This window comes from Rhipicephalus microplus, chromosome 9, assembly GCF_043290135.1.
Source record: "Rhipicephalus microplus isolate Deutch F79 chromosome 9, USDA_Rmic, whole genome shotgun sequence".
In the NCBI taxonomy this organism is placed as follows: Eukaryota; Metazoa; Arthropoda; class Arachnida; order Ixodida; family Ixodidae; genus Rhipicephalus; species Rhipicephalus microplus.
Genome location: NC_134708.1, coordinates 53,446,715 through 53,471,787, shown reverse-complemented (window position 1 = coordinate 53,471,787; position 25,073 = coordinate 53,446,715). Strand labels below are relative to the sequence as shown.

The following is a 25,073-nucleotide window of genomic DNA, read 5'->3' as shown; positions in this document are numbered from 1 at the left end:
GAAACGCGAAGTCAACGTGTGACTCATTCCCCTTTTCAGCATACCGGAACCTTTGCCTGAAAGCCTCGGGTGACAACTTATAACGTCTTAAGAGCACTTCCTTGACCTCGTCATAGCTCTCAAACGCTTCCCTCGACAAGCAAGTTATCGCGTCGGACACTTCGCCGGGAAGAAGAGCTAACAGGTTCTGCGCCCAAAGAGACCGCTCCAAAGCGTTTCGCTCACAGACGTGTTCAAACTTGACGAGATACTTCGCCATGTCCTCGCCTACTACGAACGGTGGCAGTTGGTCCCGAATTCTGAAACCGCTGACCTGAATCGTCGGAGAAGCTACGCTAGGCGCCCGCGAACACTGTAGGATTGCCAATTCTAGTCGTTTCATCTCGAGGCGCTCCTGTCTCTCGGCCTCCTCGCGACGTTCGCGCCTTTCAGCTTCTTCACGTTCGCGAGCTTCGCGCCTTTCAGCTTCTTCGCGAGCTTCGCGCCTTTCAGCCTCCTCACGTTCGCGAGCTTCTCGCCTTTCAGCCTCCTCGCGGCGTGCTTTGATATCCACCCAGGCCTCATCGACTTCCTCAGCCGACACTTCCTCATCCTTCATGATCTCAAGGATCGCTTGCTTTCGTTTCGCACGGCCCAAAGTAATGCCGAGTTTCTCACAAATTTCGATGAGTTCCTTCACTTTAAGGTTCTCCATCGTTCACACTAGCCTCTTGCTGTTTGCCCCTGTTAAGAATCTACTTGCCGTACCCACTATAAGCCTACTAGCAAGACGCGCAAGCAATTTTTCACACTCCCGTGTTTACCCCCTCCGCATTAACTTTGGTTTCAAAGCGCTTCGACTTGGCTTGAAACGATCAAAGCTCTCTTCAATGCTTCACACAACCCTTCTCTAAACTACTACAACCTGAGCTAGAGTAGTCTGGTGAACTGAGGGGAAAACATCAGGCACTCACCGCATCGATGTCGCTGACGCCGGCCGATCCAGCAGCTGCCAACCACTGTTACGAAAGACGGCGACGCCAACACGGTCCCGAAGGCGCCACTGCTTCCAACTCCGCCGGGAAGGTCACCAGCCGTTTTGTAGCGTATGTTTCTCAGCTCGCGACTGCTTCTGCGCAGAGCTGATAAGACGAGCGGACGAGACGACGGTGAGTTAAACAAGGTTTATGTACAGCATATATACAGAAGCATTACAAATTCGGCACTGGGGCCGACAGAGACTCGAAGAGCCGAGCTCTCCTCTCTAACACATAGGTCTGCTCTCAAACGGGTTCACTCTGACACACATGTCAGCTTTCACCTAGGACCGCCGATCGCGACGCGCCGCAGGGCTTCTTTTATTTGCACCGGGTCCAACCAAATGTCCAATCAGAAGCGCCGCTGGTCGTCAGGGCAGACTCCTCCAATGGGGTCGCCGCGCAATGCGTCAGACCCCCAGACATGAAGACGCCAGTTGTTTACTCGACGGGTCGCTTGCCGAGGCTGACTCACTGCACGTGCACGCCAGAGAGGCGCCGTTGAGTTGTTGATCGCGTCAGGCGGACTGGCCTTGACACAGATTGCCTTTTTCAGAGGCACGGCCGTTCGCTGTGGACTCGCAGGCATAACAAGGGCGAGCCAGTCGGCCAGAGCTGCGCTGTCGTCGGAGGTCTGGGGGGTGGGGCACAACCGGTCGGCACGAAATTCAGCGAGCGAACAGGTTCAACTAAAGCCTCTGATAGACATGCCAGACATACAAATGAATGATACAATAATTGAAAAAAGCATCAGCTCTACGCGAGATCGCTAACGTATTACTCATCGCGACTAACTTCAACTCCGACTCGGGGCTTGATCCAAGTCTGAGTGAGTCGACTCATGAGCCCATTAGTCAAGAATTAGCTTGTTTCACAGTGTCAATGCTCTTTCACACCAATGTCTTATGCAATCAGATCTCTTCCTGACGTCTTTTAATGAAGTACCTTAGAACACAAGTTATGAGTGCTTGCAAGCGAGTAAGAAACAACATTAAATGTATTTATATATTACGAGCTTCTCTGAAAGAGCTGGCCGGGCAGAGGTCAAAGCAACCTCCTACGCAACTCACACCTCTGATCTATAAATATTGTAACGGTGTATGAATACTGCTCTGTAATACGTATGAGTATACACGTGAGTATATATGTAGACCCAGATAAGGCTGATACTTATGGTGACGATGAGGAGATAGCACTCAAAATATATATCTTGCACTTTGAACTCATTTGGACTCACTCATCAAATTTTCCATGAGCCTTACTCACACCCACGAAAATATTTATACTCCGACTCGCTAAGACTCACTCACCAAAATAGTACGCAATCAGACTCGCTCAGACTACAGCTCGATCTGAGTCGAATCCGAGTGAGTCGACCCATCAGTGAGTTCGCCCTCCTATGGTGCTGAAAAGTGAAGACAGCTGCGCACGTTTTTAGGGACAAAGCTCCTTATGCCGTGGGTCGTGCGTCCGTGATGCATGTTGTTGTTGTTGTTGTTGTTGTTGTTGTTGTTGTTGTTGTTGTTGTTGTTGTTGTTGTTGTTGTTGTTGTTGTTGTTGTTGTTGTTGTTGTTGTTGTTGTTGTAGTTGTTGAAGGCGTGTCAGTCAAAATCACATTAAAAAAGTAATGGGCAAGTTGTAGGCAAAGTAACCACTGGATTCGAGATTAACATATTTGATTCCAAGAAAAGGCAAATTCGCGGATGAGAATAAGAAGTTTGTGGGTGCAACGTGGCATGCACCAAGCACAGGATCGGGTTGAATGGTGAAAAACTGGAGAGGTCTTTGTCTACGGTCAGGCAGAGAGGCAGAATGACGATTGTGATGCTGATGTGGGACGTCAGCGCAAAGTAAACGGGAAGAATACAGGAAAGTTGAAAATTCTCACATTACTAGCGCTATAGTCCTGTCTATATGTTGCCGTGTTTGTTTAGCTGTGTTCTGTACTATGAGTGTCTACCAACTGTCTAGCGTTCGCACGCTGTTGTGCGTGACACGCAGGAGCTGGGCGACCTGAGCGCGGGCCGCGTCTCCTCCGAGCGCTGGCTGGAGGCCATCAACCGGCACCTCCCCGAAGAGGCCCAGATGGGCGAGCTCAGCGAGCTGTACATCATCGGCACCGCCTACTTGGGCGTCGCGGGTCGCTTCCTGGGCAAGTACGCTCGCGAGCCGGACCGGCTGCGGCTCTTCATCGGCTGGCACGTGGCCCGGTCGCTGATGCCGCTCGCCTCGTATGAGCTCACCAAGGCACTGCAGGTGGGGTTCCCAACCGCCCAGGATACCGCAGAACTGTCCAGACAAGTCATGCAGAAAAAGAACTTGTTGGTTGAGTTAGCTAATCATTTTCAAACTTACTTGAGCCCGTAAACGCAGCACTTTTACACACACACGCACCCAGGTAACTGTGAGTGTTGCCTCGCCGTGGGGGTCTAGTGGCTAAGGTACTCGGCTGCTGACCCGCATGTCACGGGTTCGAATCCCGGCTGCGGCGGCTGTATTTCCGATGGAGGCGGAAATGTTGTTGGCCCGTGTGCTCAGATTTGGGTGCACATTAAAGAACCCCAGGTGGTCAAAATTTCCGGAGCCCTCCACTACGGCGTCTCTCATAATCATATGGTGGTGGTTTTGGGACGTTAAACCCCACATATCAAATCAACTGTGAGTGTTGTATACAAGGAGTGCTTAATTGAAAAGGTACGATGGGAAACTGCGCATATAAATGAAAACTTTATTCAAATTATGTGCCTAATCTAAACGATCCCTTCAAAGAACGAGCCGAAGGATTCCTTGTTCCTAGTATTCGCGTGACCGTGACGAGAGCAGTCCTCAAAAGCGTCTTTCAGTCTGTGGCCCGAGTTTAAGCGATTCCCTTTTAGATGTAGCGTTGGCTACACTGGCCAAGCCAAGGCCAAGACAAATCAGTTTTGCGTGCACGTACGAGAGCCATGCTGCGCATGTGCCAGCAGCAATGACTGGGCGTACCTCGCCAGGCTGCGAATGAATAGATCGATGGCAAGTTTATTGTTCCGCATGATAAGGAGCCACCTCCTCTGCTCTCCTTCCCTGGCAACACACACGCCTAGGTGACGGGGGCCGGCACCTTCGCAATTAGAAGCAGGCGAAGAGGTACTGGCTTCTTGCGGTTTCTTCGGCATTTTAGAAGATTGACGTCATAGGCGCGGCAGATGCATTTTAGTTGTACCCCGTCACTCGTGTACCTCGAGTCACGCAGTCCTCTTGGTCGCCTTTGCCGCGGCGCTCCATACCGATAGCGGGGCATTTGCCAGTATAGTATACCGATGGAAGAGGAGAGCGAAATTGCTGCTCAGCGGCGCAGAAGAGCAGAGAAGCTTCATGATGATGTGAGATGTAGGGTGTAATGTCCCAAAATCACCATATTATTATGAGGGACGCCGTACTGGAGGGCTCCAGAAATATCGACTACTTCGGGTTTTTCAACGTGCACCCAAATCTGAGCCCACGGGCCTACAGCATTTTCGCCTCCATCGAAAATGCAGCAGCCGCAGCCGGGATTCGATCCCGCGACCTACGGGTCAGCAGCGGAGTGCATTATCCACTATACCACCGCAGCGGGGCGATCGGAAAATCTTAACTCACTTGGATCCCGAAGTTGTTGTCGGACAATTCACCGTTGAGCGCAAGAAGAACGAACGGAAGACTAAACGTGCAGCGGAGACACCGGAGCAAAGGAAGTAACGTCTGGCAAAGTGGCTTCACCAGCAGGCCGACTGACTGACTCAGATACTGTGAAACTTAGCGAAAGCGGCAGTATGACTCGGACTTTCGAGACGGACTTCGTGAACAATCATTTTGGATATGTGTTCGACGTGTGTGAAATACCAAGGCACATGAAATACTTGACCCCGGCAATCAGTACCATGCGTGATATATCAAGTCTAGCGACACCCCCTTAGCTCACACTGCGTATATGTTGACATAGCCGAGCAAAGTCACTGCTGAGTTTTGTATATGCGAAGCAGCTCTTTGATTAGCCTCTCTAACGCTGTCCCTTACGTTCGTACGAACCCCTTCGCCACAGGTGTTGGAGCGGGGCCAAGTAGGTCAAGTCACAGCTGCACGTTGACGTAGCTCTCTCCCTCACCCGCAGCAGTTGCCGACCCCTCGGCCTGCTCGCAACACACTTCTCTGTCGCTTCACCCTCTCCACCACCAGCAACGCTCGACCACACGTCGAACGGAAACACCCTTTCGGTTCAATTATCTGCGGTGAAAATTGAAACCCAACCCACCTCCCGTGTATTTGCGCTTCGAAGAAACATTTACACGAGTGAACGCTACACCGAGTCTTCAAACCGTTCTTCTAGCACCGGCGTTGACGCCCGTTTCAATTGGGTCAACGCCGTGCGCACCACTGCCACTTCGCATTCCATCAGGTTTTCTTTCGGGCAGACATTCACCTTCTTCACTACATTTTCTCCACTGCGGGAAACAGTCTGTATGTGAACAGTGTGTTTACATCTACAACTCATTCTTATAACTAATACTTATGCACTCATTGCCAAGCATTGAAAGTATTTTTGCTTTTTGCTTTTTTTCTAATACGTTCAATATTGAATTCCGTTTGCGTTGTGTAATATTGACATGCTGTATAATTTATTATTTGTTTTTAAGTGTTAAAGTTAACCGACTGTCCCGCTGCAGTCGCTCTACTTTGGGACTTTCACCTACATACCACTGACCATGGACCTTTGTATCTTGAATTAATAATCGGCTGGAACTAAACTAAACCCTAACTGCAGGCCGAGACGAGCGAGGCGCAGATGGCCGTCACGTACCTCGAGTCGTGCATCGGCCGCGTTTCGGAGATGGCGCCGTTCGCGTTGGCCCACTTCTTCTTCGCCAAGTTCCTGCCGGCGGGAGCGCTCAAGACAGCCGACCGCATGGTGAACTCGATACGCGACTCCTCCCTGCTCACCTTCCGCAACCTCTCCTGGATGGAGGACTCCACGCGCAGGCAGGCCGTCAACAAGCTCTCCTCGCTGCACGAGATCGTCGCCTTCCCCAAGGAGCTGTCGTCGGCCGAGGCGATCGACGCCCACTACTCCTACCTGCCCAAGTTCAGGTCAGCCACAGCATTAACGCACACCAAATCACGACGCTTAATACGCCGAAAAAAATGATCGCAACTCTCTCGGAAGAGAATAGCGCTTTGGAATGGGTAACGACGCGATGTAAGTGGCAAAAGTCTACTAAAAACAGGTACATGACCACGAAGTCGCACTATGAAACGGAAGTTACTAAAGCAATAAGAATGGGGTGGTGCACATTCGATAGCCATTCTCAAATTATGAATGATAGTTTGCTACTATCCTTCAAGAGGAATGTGCAGAACATCTGCGTTTCACTGGTGCCTTCTTGAACCGGAAACCTGGAGGCTTACATAAAATGGAACTCGAATTGAGGGCGATGCAGCGAGCGATGGAAAGGAAGGTGGGCGTAACCTTGAGGGACGAGAGGACAGGGCGGGCCATGGTACAAACGGGTTTGTAGGGCGTCTTAGTCGTAATGAAGAGGAAGAAGTGGGCATAGTCAGAGCGTGTAGCACGTACAGGCAAGATAACCGCTGCTCACAGAATGTATTCCTGAAGGAGGCCAACGAGCAAGGGGGGATACCATCAAGTGGGCAGACCGAATCTTACTGATCGCTCGATAAAGCTGGCCACAACAAGAAGAGGACCGGGTTGATCGGTGGAACATGCGAGACACCTTTGTCTTTCGGTGGACGCCATCATGCAGTTGACGATGAGTATGATGACGACGCAAATGAAGGGGAAGAGCAACCCAAGGACAAGCGCAATACGCGCTTGTCTTTGTGCTCGTCATTGTGTTGTTTCCCGTTGTCCTCGCGTTCTTTTGCGAATACTGTTACGCTTTCAAGTGGCTCTACGGCTGGAGAAACAAAAGCAGCACAAGTTATTCGTGGCGGTCATATACAATATATTACATCTATCGCAACTACAAGCCGGGGGCACAGGTCAACGTGTACAAAAAACAGGGGGGAATTCAGGACTTAATTTCAAAGCACAGTTAGTCTGTACCCGCATAAACGATAAGGTGCACGTCCCCTGTAGTGTATGTTATTAACTATTTTTCTAAATAATTCGCTAACATTTTATATGAGCATCAATTCAAGATTACACTGCAAAAAGCGCATTAAGTTTGAAAGGCAGGGCCGATCGACAGCGGGCAAAGGTTGTTGTATAGCATATCACAAGAAAAGAAGAAAACAAGTTTTTAGTTAAGGCTTCTGTGGTCCTTACGAACAACAACAAAATTTGACTCGTCTTAATTCTATCAGCGAAATGTCTTTCAACTCGCTTTCCGGATGAACTAGAGGGGTCCCTTTAACTTAAAATATGTTTAAATTTCGTATTACTGTGCCACCACTTCTGTTGAGCAGTGTACGACATATGCGCATTGAGGGAAGTTTAAGCCGCTACGCAATAATGGTGCGAAGATCCGGGAAATGGTGGAGCTGGTGGCGTTGCCTTCTTCTTTTTCGTCCTCCTGATAGTAGCTGCCCTTTCCCAATTCTTACTATGCTATACGATAGGCTATGCTATACTATACCGTACTATACTACACTATACGATAGATTATACAGAGCTGAATTATACTATAGACTATACCATACTATACCATATTATAGTATATTATACTACACGATAGGATATGCTATACTATACTACAATACACTATACTATACCATACTGTACTACACTGTACGATAGGCTATACTATACTACATTATATTATAGGATGTACTATACTTTACGATAGCCTATACTATACAATACTATGTGACAATATTCAATTGGCTATACTACGCCATACTATAGTACACTGTACGATAGGCTATACTATACTATACGTAGCTATGCTTGCTCTTTTTGTTTTTGTTTGGTATCTGTGTTCCATCTTTTTCGATTTCTTTATCCTTTATCATTCTGTTTTGCTACCCTTTTTTCTCCCTTTTTCTCTTTCTCCTTGCACTCCTTCTCTCACCTTCTATTTTTTTTTCTTCGCGTTCACTGTCTCTCTGTCTCTGCGCTCGTTCTCTCGCCAATCGGAGTTATGACATCACACGCCATATAGGCGCACGTCTTCTGGGACGAAGCACGAGATGAAGATGACGAAAAAAGCACGAGCTGGTTCATGATCACAAGTTTTCAGGTGTCGGGAACGGGCGTAACGAAAGGAGGACTCTACGGCTTTACAACCACGCAAACTTGCGGCAAATATTCTGTACGCAGGCGCCCGTTTCTGCGCACGTACACGGAATCGCTTCGCGCCGCCCTGGCGCAGTCCAAGCCCCTTCTGCGCGGCGGCCGCGGCAACCGGTCCATCAACCGCGAGCTGTACCTGCACGCGCAGCCCATACCGGTGAACGCGTTCTACATGTTCGTCTACCACGTGATGTTCATCATGCCGTCCATACAGTTCCCGCCGTACTTTGCGCGCTCCCTGCCCACGGCGGCGCGCTACGGGGGCCTAGGTCACGTGGTAGGCCACGAGATCACGCACGTCTTCGACCCTTTCATGGGGAACATGGACCAGACCGGAGTAAAGGTGCGCTAGCTGGTTGCAGTTGGTAGACAAGTTAGAGCCTTAATTAAACAGCACGCTATAGAAAAGTGTTTGCTCGAATCGCATGAAACGCACATTTGTGATAGCATGTAGTTTACTGAAAGTGGACGCTTGGTTAGACAGAAAGGACGAAAAAGTGTTCCCAGAAGATACCAAGTATTATTTCCCACTCTCAACAGATTTTTGCAGTGCTACTTGGGAACCTACTTACTGTTTATCTGTATATTATGCACATCGTAACCGCAATGTTTGTAGTTCATGTGCATTGTTCAGTCAATATACAAATAATTTACGTTAGCTCAAGCAGCCAACTAAGTAGTTCTTACACTCGAAAATGGTCTTACTGGACTAAAATACAGCGCAACGCGTAATACCAAGCTTAAATCATCGCACTGTGATTCGCTATAATGCGCGCAATATAAAAAAATGTTGCTCTTATCTTCCTCATTCAAGAATCGACACTTTACTCCTAAAGATATACGAAACAAATTTGTACAAGTTTCCTGCACACTCGGATACGTGAAAAACTATTTTTCACTCAAAGGAAGCACCTGTTCTCGTAAAATACTGCCTATTCCAATCAATTATATAGACAACCTATCTGATCGAGTGTGCGAAAGTAACGAATTCCGAAACTCTAACGGGGAAAGTGTGTACCAGCTGTGAAAGCTTGTCCTTAGAGAAAAACGTTTACGAAAGGCTTCGCGATATTGTACAGACATACGTCGCCTCATGACAAAGAAAGGTGCTCAATTCAGGATTAATATTTCGGCAGCTACTTTGAATACGCACGCATAGAATCTCCAAAACACTAGAAAAAAAGGTAGTTGGGCTAAACTTTCAGTGCTAGACGAGCCACTCGAATAACGGCCCGTCAAACAACCCTGATTTTCAGTACTTGGAGAAAATACAGCGACCGGGCACATGAAGAGAAGAAACCTTATTAAGAAGCTCACATTTTTAATATTATTGGGAAACTTGGAGGCCCTGCTGCACGCTTTCATCGCGGCCAGAAAAGCTGGCGATCGGTAGTCTAGGCTCTTGAGAACACATGAACCAGACGTTATAGCACAGTGCACGGCCTGAAATCCAACTTCTCAAAGTCGCGTAGAAATCGCTGCCTCGTCTCTCTTCAAATGATGCCGTATACCCGAATAGTTGCGCCATATGCCCCATGTGCATGGCCGTTGGCTGATTTCAGCATCGTGAGCGCGGCCTCCGAGATGCAACGGTGTGCCGCCGGCTAATCTCAGAGGCCTTGTCGTAAGCTGCATAGTTCCTGTGGCCTCCGCGAAATGCCGCCACGTGCCCGCACGTGCTCACCATCACGCTGAAGCTGCGCATTCGAAGAAAAAAATGAAGAGAAAATTGTCAAGGTCATGACGCACGCTGACGAAGGGAAGCATCTCTTTCCCCCTCGTCATCGCCTTCCCTGCGTAGCTTTCAGCGCGCTCGCTGATACGATAGGAGAGAGGAAGGTCTTAAAGCGTGCGATACGTCAATTCCGCTATCGCATGAAGTGTTCCGATTAATAAGCTCTTTTCATGAAGTCATTAGACCATTACTAGTAAATGTGCTGCAAGACCCCTTTAAAGTGATTGATTTATATGTAGTGCTTAACGTCCCAAAACCACGCTATGATTATGAAAGACGCCGTAGTGGAGGGTGCCGGAAATTTGAACCACCTGGGGTTCTTTAACGTGCACCCAAATCTGAGCACACGGCCTTTCAACATTTCCGCCTCCATCGGAAAATGCAGCCGCCGCAGCCATGAATAAAAAAGGTGAGCTGTTCATGAAATATTGTATGCGTGCGAAAACTGTCCAAGAATAGAACAAGGGAAAACATACAACACACGAGTATCCGGTGTTTACGCTATCTCGTTGTCTCGTTTACATCGCCAACCTTTTCACTATTGATCGGGAAGGCTTTTTAAGGGAGAAGCTCCTTAGGGCGTGGGCTGTGCGTCCCCTGTATGTAGCCACCTCTAGTTTAGTTCTTGCAGTGTTCACTAGATAGCGGTACCGTCTCCTGTATGTATGCAAGCTAAGTTTTGGAAGAGGAGTGAAAGTGGGAAGGAGACAAGATGAGCAACTACAGGAAAATTTTTATCCAGAAAGGCAAATTGAAATAGCCACTAAGCAAATTGAGAAAGTAATCACGGAGGATAATAAGACAGTGTGGACATACACGAATCTAATTAGACTCTTTGAGCTAGAGCTTGCTAAGACACGTGACAAGTCACCCCGGAAAAGAAGACACAAACCCAAAAGTTGGTGGGATGAGGAAGTTAAGAGAGCCATAGCAAAACGTCACGAAGCCTCTAGGGAACACAGACATGCTAAGCAGCGGGGTGAACCGACAGATGATGTTGAAAGAAAATGGGTAACCTTTCTAAGCTGTAGAAGGGATGCATCCCTTCTGATCAATGAAAAGATTAGAAGGAAGGGAGCTCAGTGGCTGGCAGAAGTACATAAAAAAGATAGAAAGGCAGCTGCGAAATTTTGGAACCATCTAAACTCCCTAAGAAATAAAACGAGCCTAGGGCAGAGATTTATAACTACAGCCCAAGGTGCTAGGCTAGAAGGGGACGAAGCTATTGAATATATAAGAACAAAAGTGACAGAAAAATATCAACAAAGAAATACTTTATGCACCACAATAGACGAGGACGAATCAAGTGGTGCAATGGCTCCATTTTCACAACAAGAGTGGGAAAGGGCTGAGAAAAGGGTTCCTAGTAGTACATCAACAGGCCCAGATGGCATTCCAATTAGGCTGATAAAGACATTAGGTCCGAAGTCTAAGCAGGCTTTGAGAGAGGCAGTGAGCACAATAATAATCGATGGTGAAGTTCCCGATGGATGGAAACTTAGCAGGATGAGCATGATCTATAAAGGAAAGGGGGACAAAGCTGACATAAACAACTACCGTCCTATAACAGTGACATCAGTGGTCTACAGCCTGGCGATGCAGATTATAAAGGAAAGACTTCAGGCGTGGATGGAGGATGAGGGGGTGCTGGGGGAACTGCAGAATGGGTTTCGGAAACACAGGAGGTTGGAAGACAATCTGTTCTCACTGACGCAGTGCATCGAAATAGCAGAAAAGGAACACAGGCCCCTGTGGCTAGCATTTTTGGATATCAAGGGAGCGTACGATAGCGTGGTTCAAGAGGAATTGTGGGGAATACTGGACACACTAGGCGTGGAACATGTAGTCACTAATCTTTTAAAGGGTATCTATAAAGGTAACAAGGTAGTTATAAAGTGGGAGAAACAGGTATCCAAGCCTGCAGAGGTAAAACGGGGGCTTAGGCAGGGGTGCCCCCTGTCACCCTTATTATTCATGATGTACCTACAAGGATTAGAGGCAAAATTAGAGGGAAGTGGGCTGGGCTTCAACCTCTCTTTAGTCAAACAAGGAAAGCTTATTGATCAGACACTACCAGCATTAATGTACGCAGATGATATAGTGCTAATGGCCAAAAACAAGGAAGATTTGCAGAGATTGATGGACATATGCGGTAATGAGGGAGATAGGTTAGATTTTAGATTCAGTAAGGAAAAATCAGCAGTCATGATTGTCAATGACAACGAAGGTAGTGAGCTTAAAATACAGGAGGTCACGCTAGAGATAACAGATAAATACAAATATCTGGGCGAATGGATGAGCAATGGGACCGAGTATCTGAGGGAACACGAAATATACGTGATGACTAAAGGAAACAGGAATGCAGCAGTCATGAAAAATAGGGCACTGTGGAATTACAATAGGTATGATGTTGTGAGAGGAATATGGAAAGGGGTCATGGTTCCTGGGCTGACGTTCGACAATACGGTCTTGTGCATGAGATCAGAAGTTCAAGCAAGATTAGAAATTAAGCAACGTGGAATAGGTAGGCTTGCTTTAGGAGCTCACGGGAATACACCAAATCAGGGAGTACAAAGTGATATGGGATGGACATCATTTGAGGGCAGGGAAGCTAGCAGCAAGATAAAATTTGAGAAGCGATTGAGAGAAATGGGGGAAGAGCGTTGGGCCAGGAAGGTTTTCAGCTACTTGTACATGAAGAATGTCGATACAAAATGGAGGAAGCGAACCAGGAAGTTGACTGGTAAATACTTAGAAAACAGCAGGTGGCCAAACCAAAAAGAACTATCGGTTAAGAAGAAAGTGAAAGAAACGGAGACTGACATGTGGAGAATGGGCATGATAAAGAAGTCCGCACTAGAGATCTATCGAACGTTTAAGCAGGAAATCGCCAAGGAAAGGATCTATGATAATACTCGGGGTAGTTCTCTATTGTTTGAGGCCAGAACGGGAGTACTGCGAACCAAGACATGTCGGGCCAAATACGAAGGGGTAGACACAGTATGCAGTGCGTGTGGAGAGGAAGAAGAAACTGCCGAACACTTGATAATGTTCTGTAAAGGGCTTCACCCTATAGTTCAGGATGATGGCGCAGAGTTTTTCAAAGCACTTGGGTTTAGGGACCGGGAGGGCAAAATAAACTTTAAGCGGGTAGACTTAACTAGAAGGAGGTTATCTGATTGGTGGCTAAAGTCAAGGCACGAGTGAAAATTAAACTCTTCACTGCAAAGTACGAATCCTCAAACTCTTTCTTTTTTTTCTTTTTTTTCTTTTTTTTCTTTTTCTTTTTTTTTCTTTTTTTAAGGAAAAAATATAGTTTTTGGTTCATTAGGTATTACGGCTTGGTGGCGCTAGCCACCGCCCGATCTAAAGGGTACAGCCATATCCATCCATCCATCCATCCATGTAGCCACCTCTCGTTTAGTTCTTGTAGTGTTTACTAGATGGTGGTACTTGTAGGTGATGATGAAAAGATGCAAGATGTTATAAACTAGACGGCGGCACTTGTAGTTGATGATGAAAGATGCGAGATGTTATAAAATAGGAATGATGTCACATATGGCGCGTGTCATTGGTTGAAGGCAATCGTTCGATTTAGTGCGGCGACGTACGCTAGGGGGAGCGATGTAATAAAATCGAGTGGGCAAAATGTACAGAGGATTCATGGTTTACCAGGTTTACCTCCGGAGCTTCGCCCACTCATCATCATTCACTTCGTGGATATGGCGGCACTTTTTTTTTTTTGCCTTGAAGAGGGCAATTTCGTATGCAGTGACCTTCGACAAGTTAAAGGCCCAACCTCTGTCCCGACAGGTGAACTGGTTCTCGGAGGCCTCCCGGCTGGGCTTCATCGGGCGCCTCGAGTGCCTCGTGAAGCAGTACAGCGAGGCGTCGAGCCACTACCGCGAGCCAACCTCGCTCACGCTGTCCGAGGACTTCGCCGACAACAGCGGCCTCGAGCACACGTTCGCCGCCTACCGGCGAGCCGTGCGTCGGGGCTCCGGGGCCTCCGGGGTGGCAGGCTTCGGCAACGACCAGCTCTTCTTCCTCGCCTCGTGCCACAAGTGGTGCTCGGCGAGGGCCGAGCTCGGCTCGCCCTACTACTCGCCCAAGAACCTGCGCTGCAACGTGCCGCTCATGAACAGCGCAGAGTTCTCCGTCGCGTACGGCTGCCCCGGCGGGGCCCCCATGAACCCTGCCAAGAAGTGCACCTTCAAGTGAAGGTCAAACCGCGCGCGTATTACGTATATATAAAGAATAGCTCACGCAAAAAAAAACGTATTTGCATATATTTTTACTATCGTATATACATTTTGGTATTCTCGATTAACTCTTATCCCTAACTGTTCCCATTCTAAGCTTCTGAAAACATCCTGTAAGCACGCGGTAAATAGCATTGGGGAGAAATGGAACAGTTAGGGATAAGAGTTAATGGAGAATACCTTAGTAACCTGCGCTTCGCCGATGACATTGCATTGCTGAGTAACTCAGGGGATGAATTGCAACTCATGATTACGGAGTTACACAAGGAGAGCAGAAAGGTGGGTCTTAAAATTAATCTGCAGAAAACAAAAGTAATATACAACAACCTCGGAAAGGAACAGCGCTTCGAGGTAGGTAATAGTGCATTTGAAGTTGTAAAGGACTATGTCTACTTAGGGCAGGTTATAACCGCGGAGCCAAACCACGAGATTGAAGTAGCTAGAAGAATAAGAATGGGGTGGAGCACATTCGGCAAGCACTCTCAAATTATGACAGGTAGATTGCCATTATCCCTTAAGAAGAAGGTATATAACAGCTGCATCTTGCCGGTACTTAGCTACGTAGCAAAAACCTGGAGACTCACAAAGAGGGTTCAGCTTAAATTGAGGACGACGCAGCGAGCAATGGAAAGAAAAATGGGTGGTGTAACCTTGAGAGACAAGAAGAGAGCAGAGTGGATTAGGGGACAAACGGGGGTTAAGGATATCATAGTTGAAATAAAGAGGAAATGGACATGGGCCGGGCATGTAGCGCGTAGACAGGATAACCACTGGTCATTAAGAGTAACTAATTGGATTCCCAGAGAAGGAAAGCGGGTTAGGGGGAGATAGAAGGTTAGGTGAACAGATGAAATTAAGAAGTTTTCGGGTATTAAGAAGTTTGCGGGTAATTAAGAACTGGCGGAACATGGGGGAGGCCTGTGTCCTGCAGTGGACGTGGCCAGGCTGATGATACATTTTGGATTTTGATGCAAAGCTATTTATGAGCGGTAGTATATAGTTATAGGTGTTCAACCTGTCATTATGTGATTATCAGGCCTTGTCGATCGTCTCCTGCAATTTCGACCACCTGGGGTTCTTCAACGTGGCCCTGCATCTTAGTATACAGGCCTCAAGTATTTCCATCTTAATCAAAAATGCAGCCCCCGCGAACTTCAAGTAAGCCTTGTTTAGGCCAATTTACACTGAAATTCAATTTCGCTTCCTTTCTTTGGGAGAAGCACTATGAGATTTCACCGACGTAAATTAAAACGTAGACGCTGTCATAGAAAAGTAGGAATGAGACGAGGTATGCACGAGGGCATCAATCACTAACTGGCTCGTTCATGACAGGGTAAATTCAATATCATTGGGATAATCAGTTGTCCTGTAGTGAACATAACAATGATGGTGATTATGACAGTGCTGATGAAAACAATAATTTTGTCTTGCGGACCTTAATAACTGCGTTTGCTGTTGCATTCTGGGAGAGCCTATTGCTCTCCCATCGTTCAGTACATAGCATTCGAAATCTTCGTATATTTTTTTCTAAACAGCTAGAAAATGCATGATCTTCAAGGCCCAATCAACTGAAGCAGTCACAGGCTGCGTGCTGTTTGTGTATTGCTGCGGTTACCTCCTTTCTGTTACTAGCCGTTGGTTGGTCCTGTCAGTAAGCTCGTTCACGGCGTAATTTTTGTCCACATCGCCTTATGAAATGTGAGGCCACGAGACAGCTTTTTGCTTTTCTACAGTAGAGCACCAAGTACTCTAAATTGTTAAAAACTTTTTCTAAGCACACTACACTAGTGCCGGTAAAACCAGCTTTGACTATAGAGTTAACGTATTGAGCTTACGCGGGTCAGTGGTAGCCAACTTAACCATTGGCTACCATTCAGCAATGTCGACCGATGTTACTTGTTCTCGTAACAGCGAAATAAACACATGTATACGCCTCTGCCTCCATCAATTAAAATGCATCACACAGTGCAGTTATTAAGTTAGGAGAATTTTATTGCAGACTTCTGGGCCAAGAAGTGAATGGTGGAATTACTCTTGGAACAATAGTTCCATTTCACAAATACTGTCCTTCCCATAGAACTATTGATCAGTGCAGGAAAACATTGTAACACGCATTGCAACACGCTGCTATCTAACCTTTTGTTGCGATAGCGGGTTTTCGCCATCGCTGTTATGTTGCGTATATTTGTGTAAATATATTAAAGCATGAAAGTAAATTTCAGAAGAAAAATTTTCCGAAGCGCACAACCAGGGATTCGAACCCGACACCCCTCGCTCTGCAGCTCACCGCGTTAGTCTACTCCACCATGCAGCGTTCATCCAGCATACCATCCGAGCTATTTATACACCATTCACCGCTGGCGGTACGCAGAGCTCGGAGATGCTTCATAATGTTCGCTACTATCACCCGGAACATGGCACGAAAGGCACGCTTTAGGGGTCGTCGCCCCACTCGCGTTTCGTCCGAGGTTGGATGCACGCCCGCCTTCCACTTGTACTTCGACCTGCAGGGCATGGTTTCTTGTGCTCCCGCGCTTGTCTCATGATGGGGGAGAATTTCACGTCTTGTTCTCTCATCGAAAAGTTTCCCTTGAAGCTTTCGTCCGCAGCAGGGCCAGTTGGTTTTGGTGCAGCGGCCACGCTTTTGAAAGGAGTGAGCTGTTAAACAGAACAACCAAAGCAGGATGTAGTTGGTTGTGCGTCGTCAACAATTGCAGCGCACTGCTCAGACACAAACAGCTAATAGCTGCGACAGTCGCCAGTTTGCGCTGGTCTTGAGTGTGGTATTTTCGTGCTTTTTTTGTGTCCGGGCGATGCGCTGAGGTTTGGAGCTGCTTGTCGGTCTTTGCGTGACATTCCAATTTCTTTCTGTACGCATTCATTGCTTCACCCCTGACACGAAACTCACTTATTCGGTTAGAAAAAGAGACTACGACATTGAGATGTGAAAATTGGTTAGCCGTTCAGGCAGCAATACAGATTGGACTTATATTATTACCACGAACTAAGCATTTGTTGTGCATCTGGCCACTCAGTCTAACAGCACATTTAGTGCAGGTGAGCTTACCCCATGTGTGCTCTAGCAACACGTACCATCACGGCTGCACCACAGAGCGCACGAATACATCGGCTGCCTTTACATCTGGCTTCTTTAAGTTTACCCTTCATGCGAAGAGGCCAACTTGTTGTGTTTTTGTATTATGCTTTGTATTCAGGAAATTTCTGCCATCTACGTGCACCAACGCTGTTTCGTATCAAAATTGCATTGCAATGTTAATATTGTTGCGACTGCAACGCGAGTATCCTTGTTGGAATACTCGCATGCGCCTTTTCATCACTGCCCGAACCCTCTTTTCCCCATATCTGCCGCACAAAAAAGCGCATAAACACGTGCCTTTATATGTTGCTTCCCCTTCATAATACCCCTTGTGAGGAGAAGCCTACTTTCGCCAACACTTCGTACTATAGTTATTTTCTGTGCTATTTCATGCAAAAATCGAAGAGAAATGTAAGCATGCTCAATAATCAGTAGTTTTTTTAACACACGCATGCGTTGTTTTGTCTCTTCCCTAACCTTTTTCACTAGCCGCTTGACCAATGAGACTTGGGGGGGGGGGGGGGGGGGGGCGCGGGGGGGTACATCTTAAGGGCGAATGCAAAAGCGAATCTTGCACGCACGGGTTTCATTATTAAGGGGGCCGTGAAACATTCCTATTGCAATATCAATCATACGGATAGTCTCAAAGGGATGTCGCCGTCGCCGTCAGCTCACGTATAAACTTCACAATCATAAGATCCCCCAGCGCCTCGGACGTTCTACCCGCGGGTAATAGGAGGGGAAGGGGGACGAGACTGAGAACAAACGAGGCAACCCATCTCCGTCCCTCGCAGGACGCCAGTACTCATGCGATAAGATGCCCTCTCCTGTTAAACCAATAGTCGAATGCTCAAGCTGAGAAAGAATATCCCACCCGTCTAACGAGCGTGAAATATGTGAGGGGGAGGGGGGGGGGGTTCCTTTGAGAAGCAACTGAGACCTTTGTTTTTACGAGCGTGGTCGTCGCTGGCACGTGCGTTATCTCGCTGTATCGGAAGCTGCAGCCGGATACGTGCTGCGCTCTCAACGCGATGAGACTGTGCGAAAAGAATGCATGGAGTGGCCGTATTGTCTTACACCAGGGTCCTGTAGAGCTGCGTGAGATCACATCCAAAAGTTAGCTGCTGACCCCATTCGTATAAATTTAAATATTGTTGCTATCGCATTCGTGGCTTCACCCTTTCGGTTAAACTGCGACGTTTTTTTTAATAATCCTTGAACGGTTTTATTAAAAGATTTCATCGCCCCACTAATCAATTCGCACGATTTTACTTTATGAATGCGTCAAGGAAGCGGAGCTAAGGACGACGCCGCAGGCGTTAAACGCTTTCTTTGTTTTTTTCGTGCCAGCGAGTGCACAGAAAGCTACGCAGGCAGGTACATGGAAAGATGGGCAAAGAGCTGTTTCCCTTCATCAGCGAGCATAATGACCTTGAGCACAACGTTTAATGCAGATATCTTTATTAGTTAATTATTACTTTGCATCCCAATTGTTTAAAGTACAGTTTCATTCATTGCCTATTTGTTTTGTTTCTGTCTGTCTGTGCAAGCTGCTCGGGAATGTATATCTCTGCATATGCGTTCTTAAACGCGAACTCCGGCGATTTTAAGAGGTCAATAGGTAACAATGAAATTTGCCGAGTACTTTCATTTGCACGTTTCCATCATTCGTCCCTAATTACAGGCTGTACAGATACGCAGAGTTTTTACAAATCAATGTTATGGATTGCCTCGACTCTCCCAACTGGCTTCCAACAATTATTGACAACATTGTGCGTGTGCCTGTATCTCTCTCTCTCTGTGTGTGTGCGTGTGTGTGTGTGCGTGTGTGTGTGTGTGGGTGCGTGTGTGTGTGTGTGGGTGCGTGTGTGTATGTGTGTATGTGTGTGTGTGCGTGTGTGCGTGCGTGCGTGTGTGCGTGTGTGTGTGTATGTGTGTGCGTGTGTGTGTGTGTGTGTGTGTGTGTGTGTGTGTGTGTCTTTTGCTTGACTTTTTATGTGTAAGAAAAACGGATCAGATCTTAAATTTTAAACAGTATTCTCGTGATATCTTTGAACGCCCGGCTTACTATCCATGTGATCACGAGCGCGGGGACGTAGCGGCATCTCGCGGCAGCCAGGGTTAGTATGGTGTTCACGATGCTGATATCAACCAATAGCCATGGACTTCGGGTACATGGGACACTATTTATGGAATAATAAACATAACGTCAAATTAGTTCACCGGGAATCGGTGGTTGTAAAATGAGAAGAATGGCTTCTTTATTCCTGCTACTCTCTAGGATACTCGAAGTGTCAACCAACGTCCTATTTGTTATTCTGATGCTCATTCATTCATTCACTGTTTATTCAGACAAAAACAATTATTGCCTAGGTTGAAGGGACTAAAGGCAGTATTATTAAAGCAGTTTCATAATGTCGTCCCGAAAAAGTTTCTTTGGCTTGTTCCTCGACATTTTGGCGCAACCTACTCCGAAGGATATGCCATGAATCGGCCATTAGCCGTCTCAGCTAACGCCCCTCGGCTTCTTCCTCTTTTTCTCGTCATTTCAGGCTCATGCCCAACGCAGGGAATTGGCCATGTAGTAGCTGAACTTTTTCAGTATTTTCTCTAGAGGTATTACTCGTATAAGCTATAATCAACTCGTATAACGAATTGAAGTACGGATTATTGGTAATGAAGTATTCACAAAATGGAAAATTTGGCCAGATATTTTTTTAGACTGACTGATGAATTCTTCAATGACGAAGGAAAAATCTCCGTGAACGCCTTTGACGCCGTTTGTAGTTATCTTCAGGAAACGAAACAAGAGCGATTTCAAATTCTTATTTACGTATTCATTACTATTGAAGTAACGAGACGAATAGCTGCAGCTACGTTGCCAGGCCACCTCCATGACTTTGTGTGCCGGTTGGTCTGGGGCTTGCTCCCCACTCGAGATTGTTTTCAACAATGGCAGGTGGTTCGCACTTCCACCTGCCCCAATTGCGCCATGGTCGAGACCAATCGACATGCGACGATTTAATGTGTGGTCTCTCGCTTTTTTTTTTTTTTTGGCGTGCGGTCCATGCTGGTTCTCGTGGACAGAGAGTGCAAAAATTCGTGTCCGACGGCCGACTTCCACGTGGGCACTTCTCGGCTCATTTAATAGTTGCGGGGCTGTTCAGCCTTTGGCGAAACCGATTACAGGCACCGGGGCTGAGAATTGCCGCCGGCGTGCCTTGTGGCCGATACTGGGGCGAATGAGACGAGAGATCCTAACGTTCCTATTTGAGTGAGGAGCTTTTCTTCTTAGGGGAGCACGAGTGGCTGCGGCATTGGTTGTGCCCTTTCGTCAATGTTGAACACGAAAGGGCAAAACTCATTTCTCGGCCGACGTGGTGCTAGACAGCGCCCATCGAGTATTTTTTCTTGCTTCGTTTGTAACAAACTGTCTTTAATTGCATTGTATCGTACCATTGCGTTCATTGTGTAAAGACATCCAATTGTGTTCTTTTGTACATGAATTCCACGTCTGCCATGTAACTTGAAGTAAAGATTTGTTCACTACAACGTTGTCATGTTCGTCGTGGCACGTAGATGTACTGATGTCTATGCACCCCTAATTATTAGAATGTTATGAAATTTTTGCGTTTTGTATATACTGTAAATAAACGTTTTCTAAACAGTAACAAATCATTTTTAAAATTTTTTGTGTTATTTTACTTTTTCATTTTTATTTTATATTTGTGGGATGCCGTGTCAATAAAAGCACGAATGCCACCATAAAACATAACGACTGTTCATTAACGTGGTAGCGGGGCGAGCATGCCGACGCTGCGCTCGAAGAGTTACAGAAACAATCACAAAATCGAGCTTGGCATCTTGGGTTTTATAGCCAAAATTGGTGACAGAAGCCTCTGGCGACACTGCGGTGGCGCCGTCCATTATGGGAAGCGTGTTGCAGCAAGTGACCGTGCCACGCCGGCCTATATCCAGTGACGAGACAGAGACTCCGCAGGTTTGTGTGCAGTGGTCGCCACATAATCACGAGAAATTGTACGTCTGATATGAATTGGGTGAAAAACATATATTACACTTGTTTTGCTTTATGCACGTTGCTCTGTTGGTTATCAAAATTCACTCATCGAAAATATGAACTAACTCATATCATCAACTCGTTGTCAGTTTTTCAAGCTTATTTGAGTGTCTGTAACACACCAGCTGGTGCAGAAAGCGAACACGACTATATATATATTTCGCGTGGTCACCTCTCCAGATACTAAGTGAATGTCGTGAGTGAAGCGTTGCAACGAAACAGCAAAAATGTGTCAATCACATTTACAGCGAAAGCTGTAAATGTGAAGAACACAACAAGGGTGCCGTAGTTGTCCGCCGCTGCTCCCGCCGGTGTCCGTAACCGCTACAGCACGAATTGAGGGAAAAAAAACGAAATGATTTCTTCGAACCTGAATCTTATCTCTGCCAGCCTAGCATTCTACCACTGAGCCATGTCGGTTTTTTCATCATCATCGTCATCATCGTTATTATTATTATTATTATTATTATTATTATTATTATTATTATTATTATTATTATTATTATTATTATTATTATTATTATTATTATTATTATTATTATTATTATTATTCCTCTTTAACACCCTCTGGGTCTTGAGGGTATACTATTAAATAAATAAATAAATAAATGAAATGTAATGAAAAAAACATTATTTCAGTCCTGCAATACGCGCTCAGCGCGTAGAGGGCGTCTCCGACGTAGGAACCGACAGGGAACCGACAATGTGCCGTCCAGCCTGCTGGACGGCACATTGCTGGTCGGCGAGAAGTGACCTCCTTGAGGGACCTCTCCCACTTGTTTGAGGTAAAGTCGGGAAGAGTTTTTCTACACTCCCAAAGGATGTGTGCGAGTGTCACCGTGTGTCCACATGATGGGCATGTGTCACTGGGGTATGCATCAGGATAATAAACGTGAAGCGTGGCAAGGTTTGGGTACGTGTGTCTGTAATAGGCGTAGGGTTAATAATGCCTGCGGTCTGTTAAGTTTCGGATGTGGGGGTGGAAAAATGCGGCGTTCAAGGTAAAAGTGCTTTGTTATGTCATTGTACGTAATGGGTGTATCCCGATTGGAGCCAGCCGGTCCCAAGCACGGACAGCCCCAGCGTACGTTACAGGCTACGGCACTTCTGCCGATTCTGACGATTAAGCCAACCGGTTTTGAAGCCGGAAGACCAGCGCACCTGCCGAACAGTCAAGACCCACTCCTGAGCTGTATCAACCTGGGCGCATATCAACTCCACCCGGTCCGTGCGTATGCATGACACCGTATCTCTGTTAGAGATTCGGGACCACTCATTGTAAAGACCTGCCATCGCCGTCCCCACTATGAAAATCAACCGTGGAGAGTAGAAACTATGAGAACTGCTCTGGTGATAGTAACGAAGAAAAAAGGCACATACATTTCTCCATGAAACAGCCCTTGCTAACAGCTTGGTGCTAGTGAATCACCGCGTTGGCTTCGCTGAACACGAAAAATGACGATGCAGCAGACTAGATGTACCGATAAATACATTTGTTGTCTCTCATTGCATACTAATATATAAATGTAGACAACGTTCAAATTTATTTGAGCGCACACCTCTCTATGCCATCTGCGGTTGACGAAGTGCTCAACAGCGTAGTTGACACAGGTATACTCTCACCAATAAGTGCACGAAGGATAGCTACATGCATGCTCCTTCTACAGCAGTTGCATACAGCTACGTGGAGGGAATACATAGCGGCACGTGACTGTGCAGGAACCATAACGAAGAAGCCAAGCCTCTCGTACGTAGCTTGAACGTTGCACGAGCCTGCAATAGCTTCTCCTATGGTTTTCTCAGTATATGCAGTGACATTTACAGGAATAACGCACACCTAAACTGAAATCACTACCCATGAAAACATTTCTGTATTTTTATTGTGCTTTGCACTCACGTCACGAACGGTAATGTTTAATGATCTTTTTTTAAAGTGCTGATAAAACATGAAAAAGCGAAAAATTGGCAGATCCCACGTACAGTAGGAATCGATGATATGCGAAGCACAAATTAGAAAGGTTGATATGTCACTTTAAAACCAGCACAACGTTACGAGGTGGAGGTAAATGATGCCGTACATGACTTCCGTGTCATAATTATCATGTTTGCATGTGTCGCTTACCTTCGTCATTACGTGACGTGATACAAAATTTAGTATATGTGGAGCTAGCGAAACAGTCGTGAGCTGCTATGAGTGTGGTATGTTGTCGTGTTCTTACATGACACGCGTGTCAGCTTTATCATGTGTTCACCAGTCATATATCTCGTCATCGATTAACGTCACGTAACACCAAATTTGGTATATGTGGAGCTAGCAAAACGGCCGTGAGCACATCATGAAGGGCCCAATATACATCAATGTAGTGTTGACGCGCGCGCCCGCTGGGCACAGCGACGCTACGTCAGCAAAACGCGAGCACTCTATAGTCTGACGGCAGGTGCGACCGGCACGACCAGCGTCCGTCGGCGCGGCCCTACGGCAACCGATGCGAAATGCGACAAGCTGCATTTCGCGCCGATGCGTTACCCAGACAACACTGCGTCTCCCTCTTTTCGTGAGGGAAGGACGCCGGACGCGCTGAAAGACGCATGTGTCAAAGCGACGCAGCGCGGCACACCCTTTCGAGTATATCGCAGGACCGGCGCTTGACGTCGCAACGCCGGCGTGCCGCGTCGAAATGAACGCCTGCGAGCACGCGCACCGCGTCAAGTCGATATGTATTGGCGCCTTGACTGTGGCATGTAGTCATGTTCTCACATGACAAACATCTCATGATTATCATGTTTGCACCAGTCACATAGCTTCGTCATCCATTGATGTCACGTAATACCTAATTCGGTATGTGTGAAGCTAGCGAAACAGCCGCGAGCGCATTATGAGTGTGGCTTGTAGTCATGTTGTTACATTATATACATGCATGTCATGATTATCGTGTTTGTATGTGTCATTTACCTATGTCATCCGTTCGCGTCACGTAATACCGAGTTTGGTACATGTGAAGCTAGCGAAACAGCCCTGAGCGCATCATGAGCGTAGCATGTAGTCATGTTGTTACATGCCGTGCATCTCATCTTTATCATGTTTGCACCGGTATCATACCTTCGTCATCCATTCACGTCCCGTAATACCAAATTTGGTACAGGTGAAGCTAGCGAAACGGTCGCCAGCGCATAATTAGCGTGGCACTTAGTCATGTTGTTACATGACACGCATCTCGTGATTATCATGTTTGCACCAGTCACATACCTTCGTTATCTATTCACGTACCATAATACCGAATTCGGTATATGTGACGCTATTGAAATGGCCGAGAGCGCATCATGACCGTGGCATGTAGTCATGTTGTTACATGACACGCATGTCATGATTTTCATGTCAGGCTCTGTCGCTTGTGTTCGTCATGCAATCATGTCACACCATATCAGTTTTGCAAAATGTCATGTGAACGAAACCACCGCAAGAGCTGCAGGACCATGAAATGTAAATCATGACATTCATGGCATCCATGTCATGATTTTCATGTTATGACTACTCAAATATGTTCTTCATGCAGTCATGTTATTCCATACCTGTTTGGTATCGATACCATTATCGAAACGACCAGGAGAGTTAAAAGT

General features: G+C 46.7%; 1 protein-coding gene across 1 annotated transcript in view; it reads left to right on the top strand.

The window, feature by feature from the left end:
- LOC142772265 (neprilysin-1-like) overlaps positions 1-14,239 on the top strand; it is a 28,213-nt gene extending 13,974 nt beyond the window's left edge. Inside the window, exons 5-8 of the mRNA XM_075874463.1 lie at positions 2,988-3,272; positions 5,797-6,119; positions 8,311-8,626; positions 13,832-14,239. Coding sequence (XP_075730578.1) covers positions 2,988-3,272; positions 5,797-6,119; positions 8,311-8,626; positions 13,832-14,239 — 1,332 coding nt within the window. The remainder of the gene's footprint in view (positions 1-2,987; positions 3,273-5,796; positions 6,120-8,310; positions 8,627-13,831) is intronic.
- Positions 14,240-25,073: the final 10,834 nt, after the last annotated feature.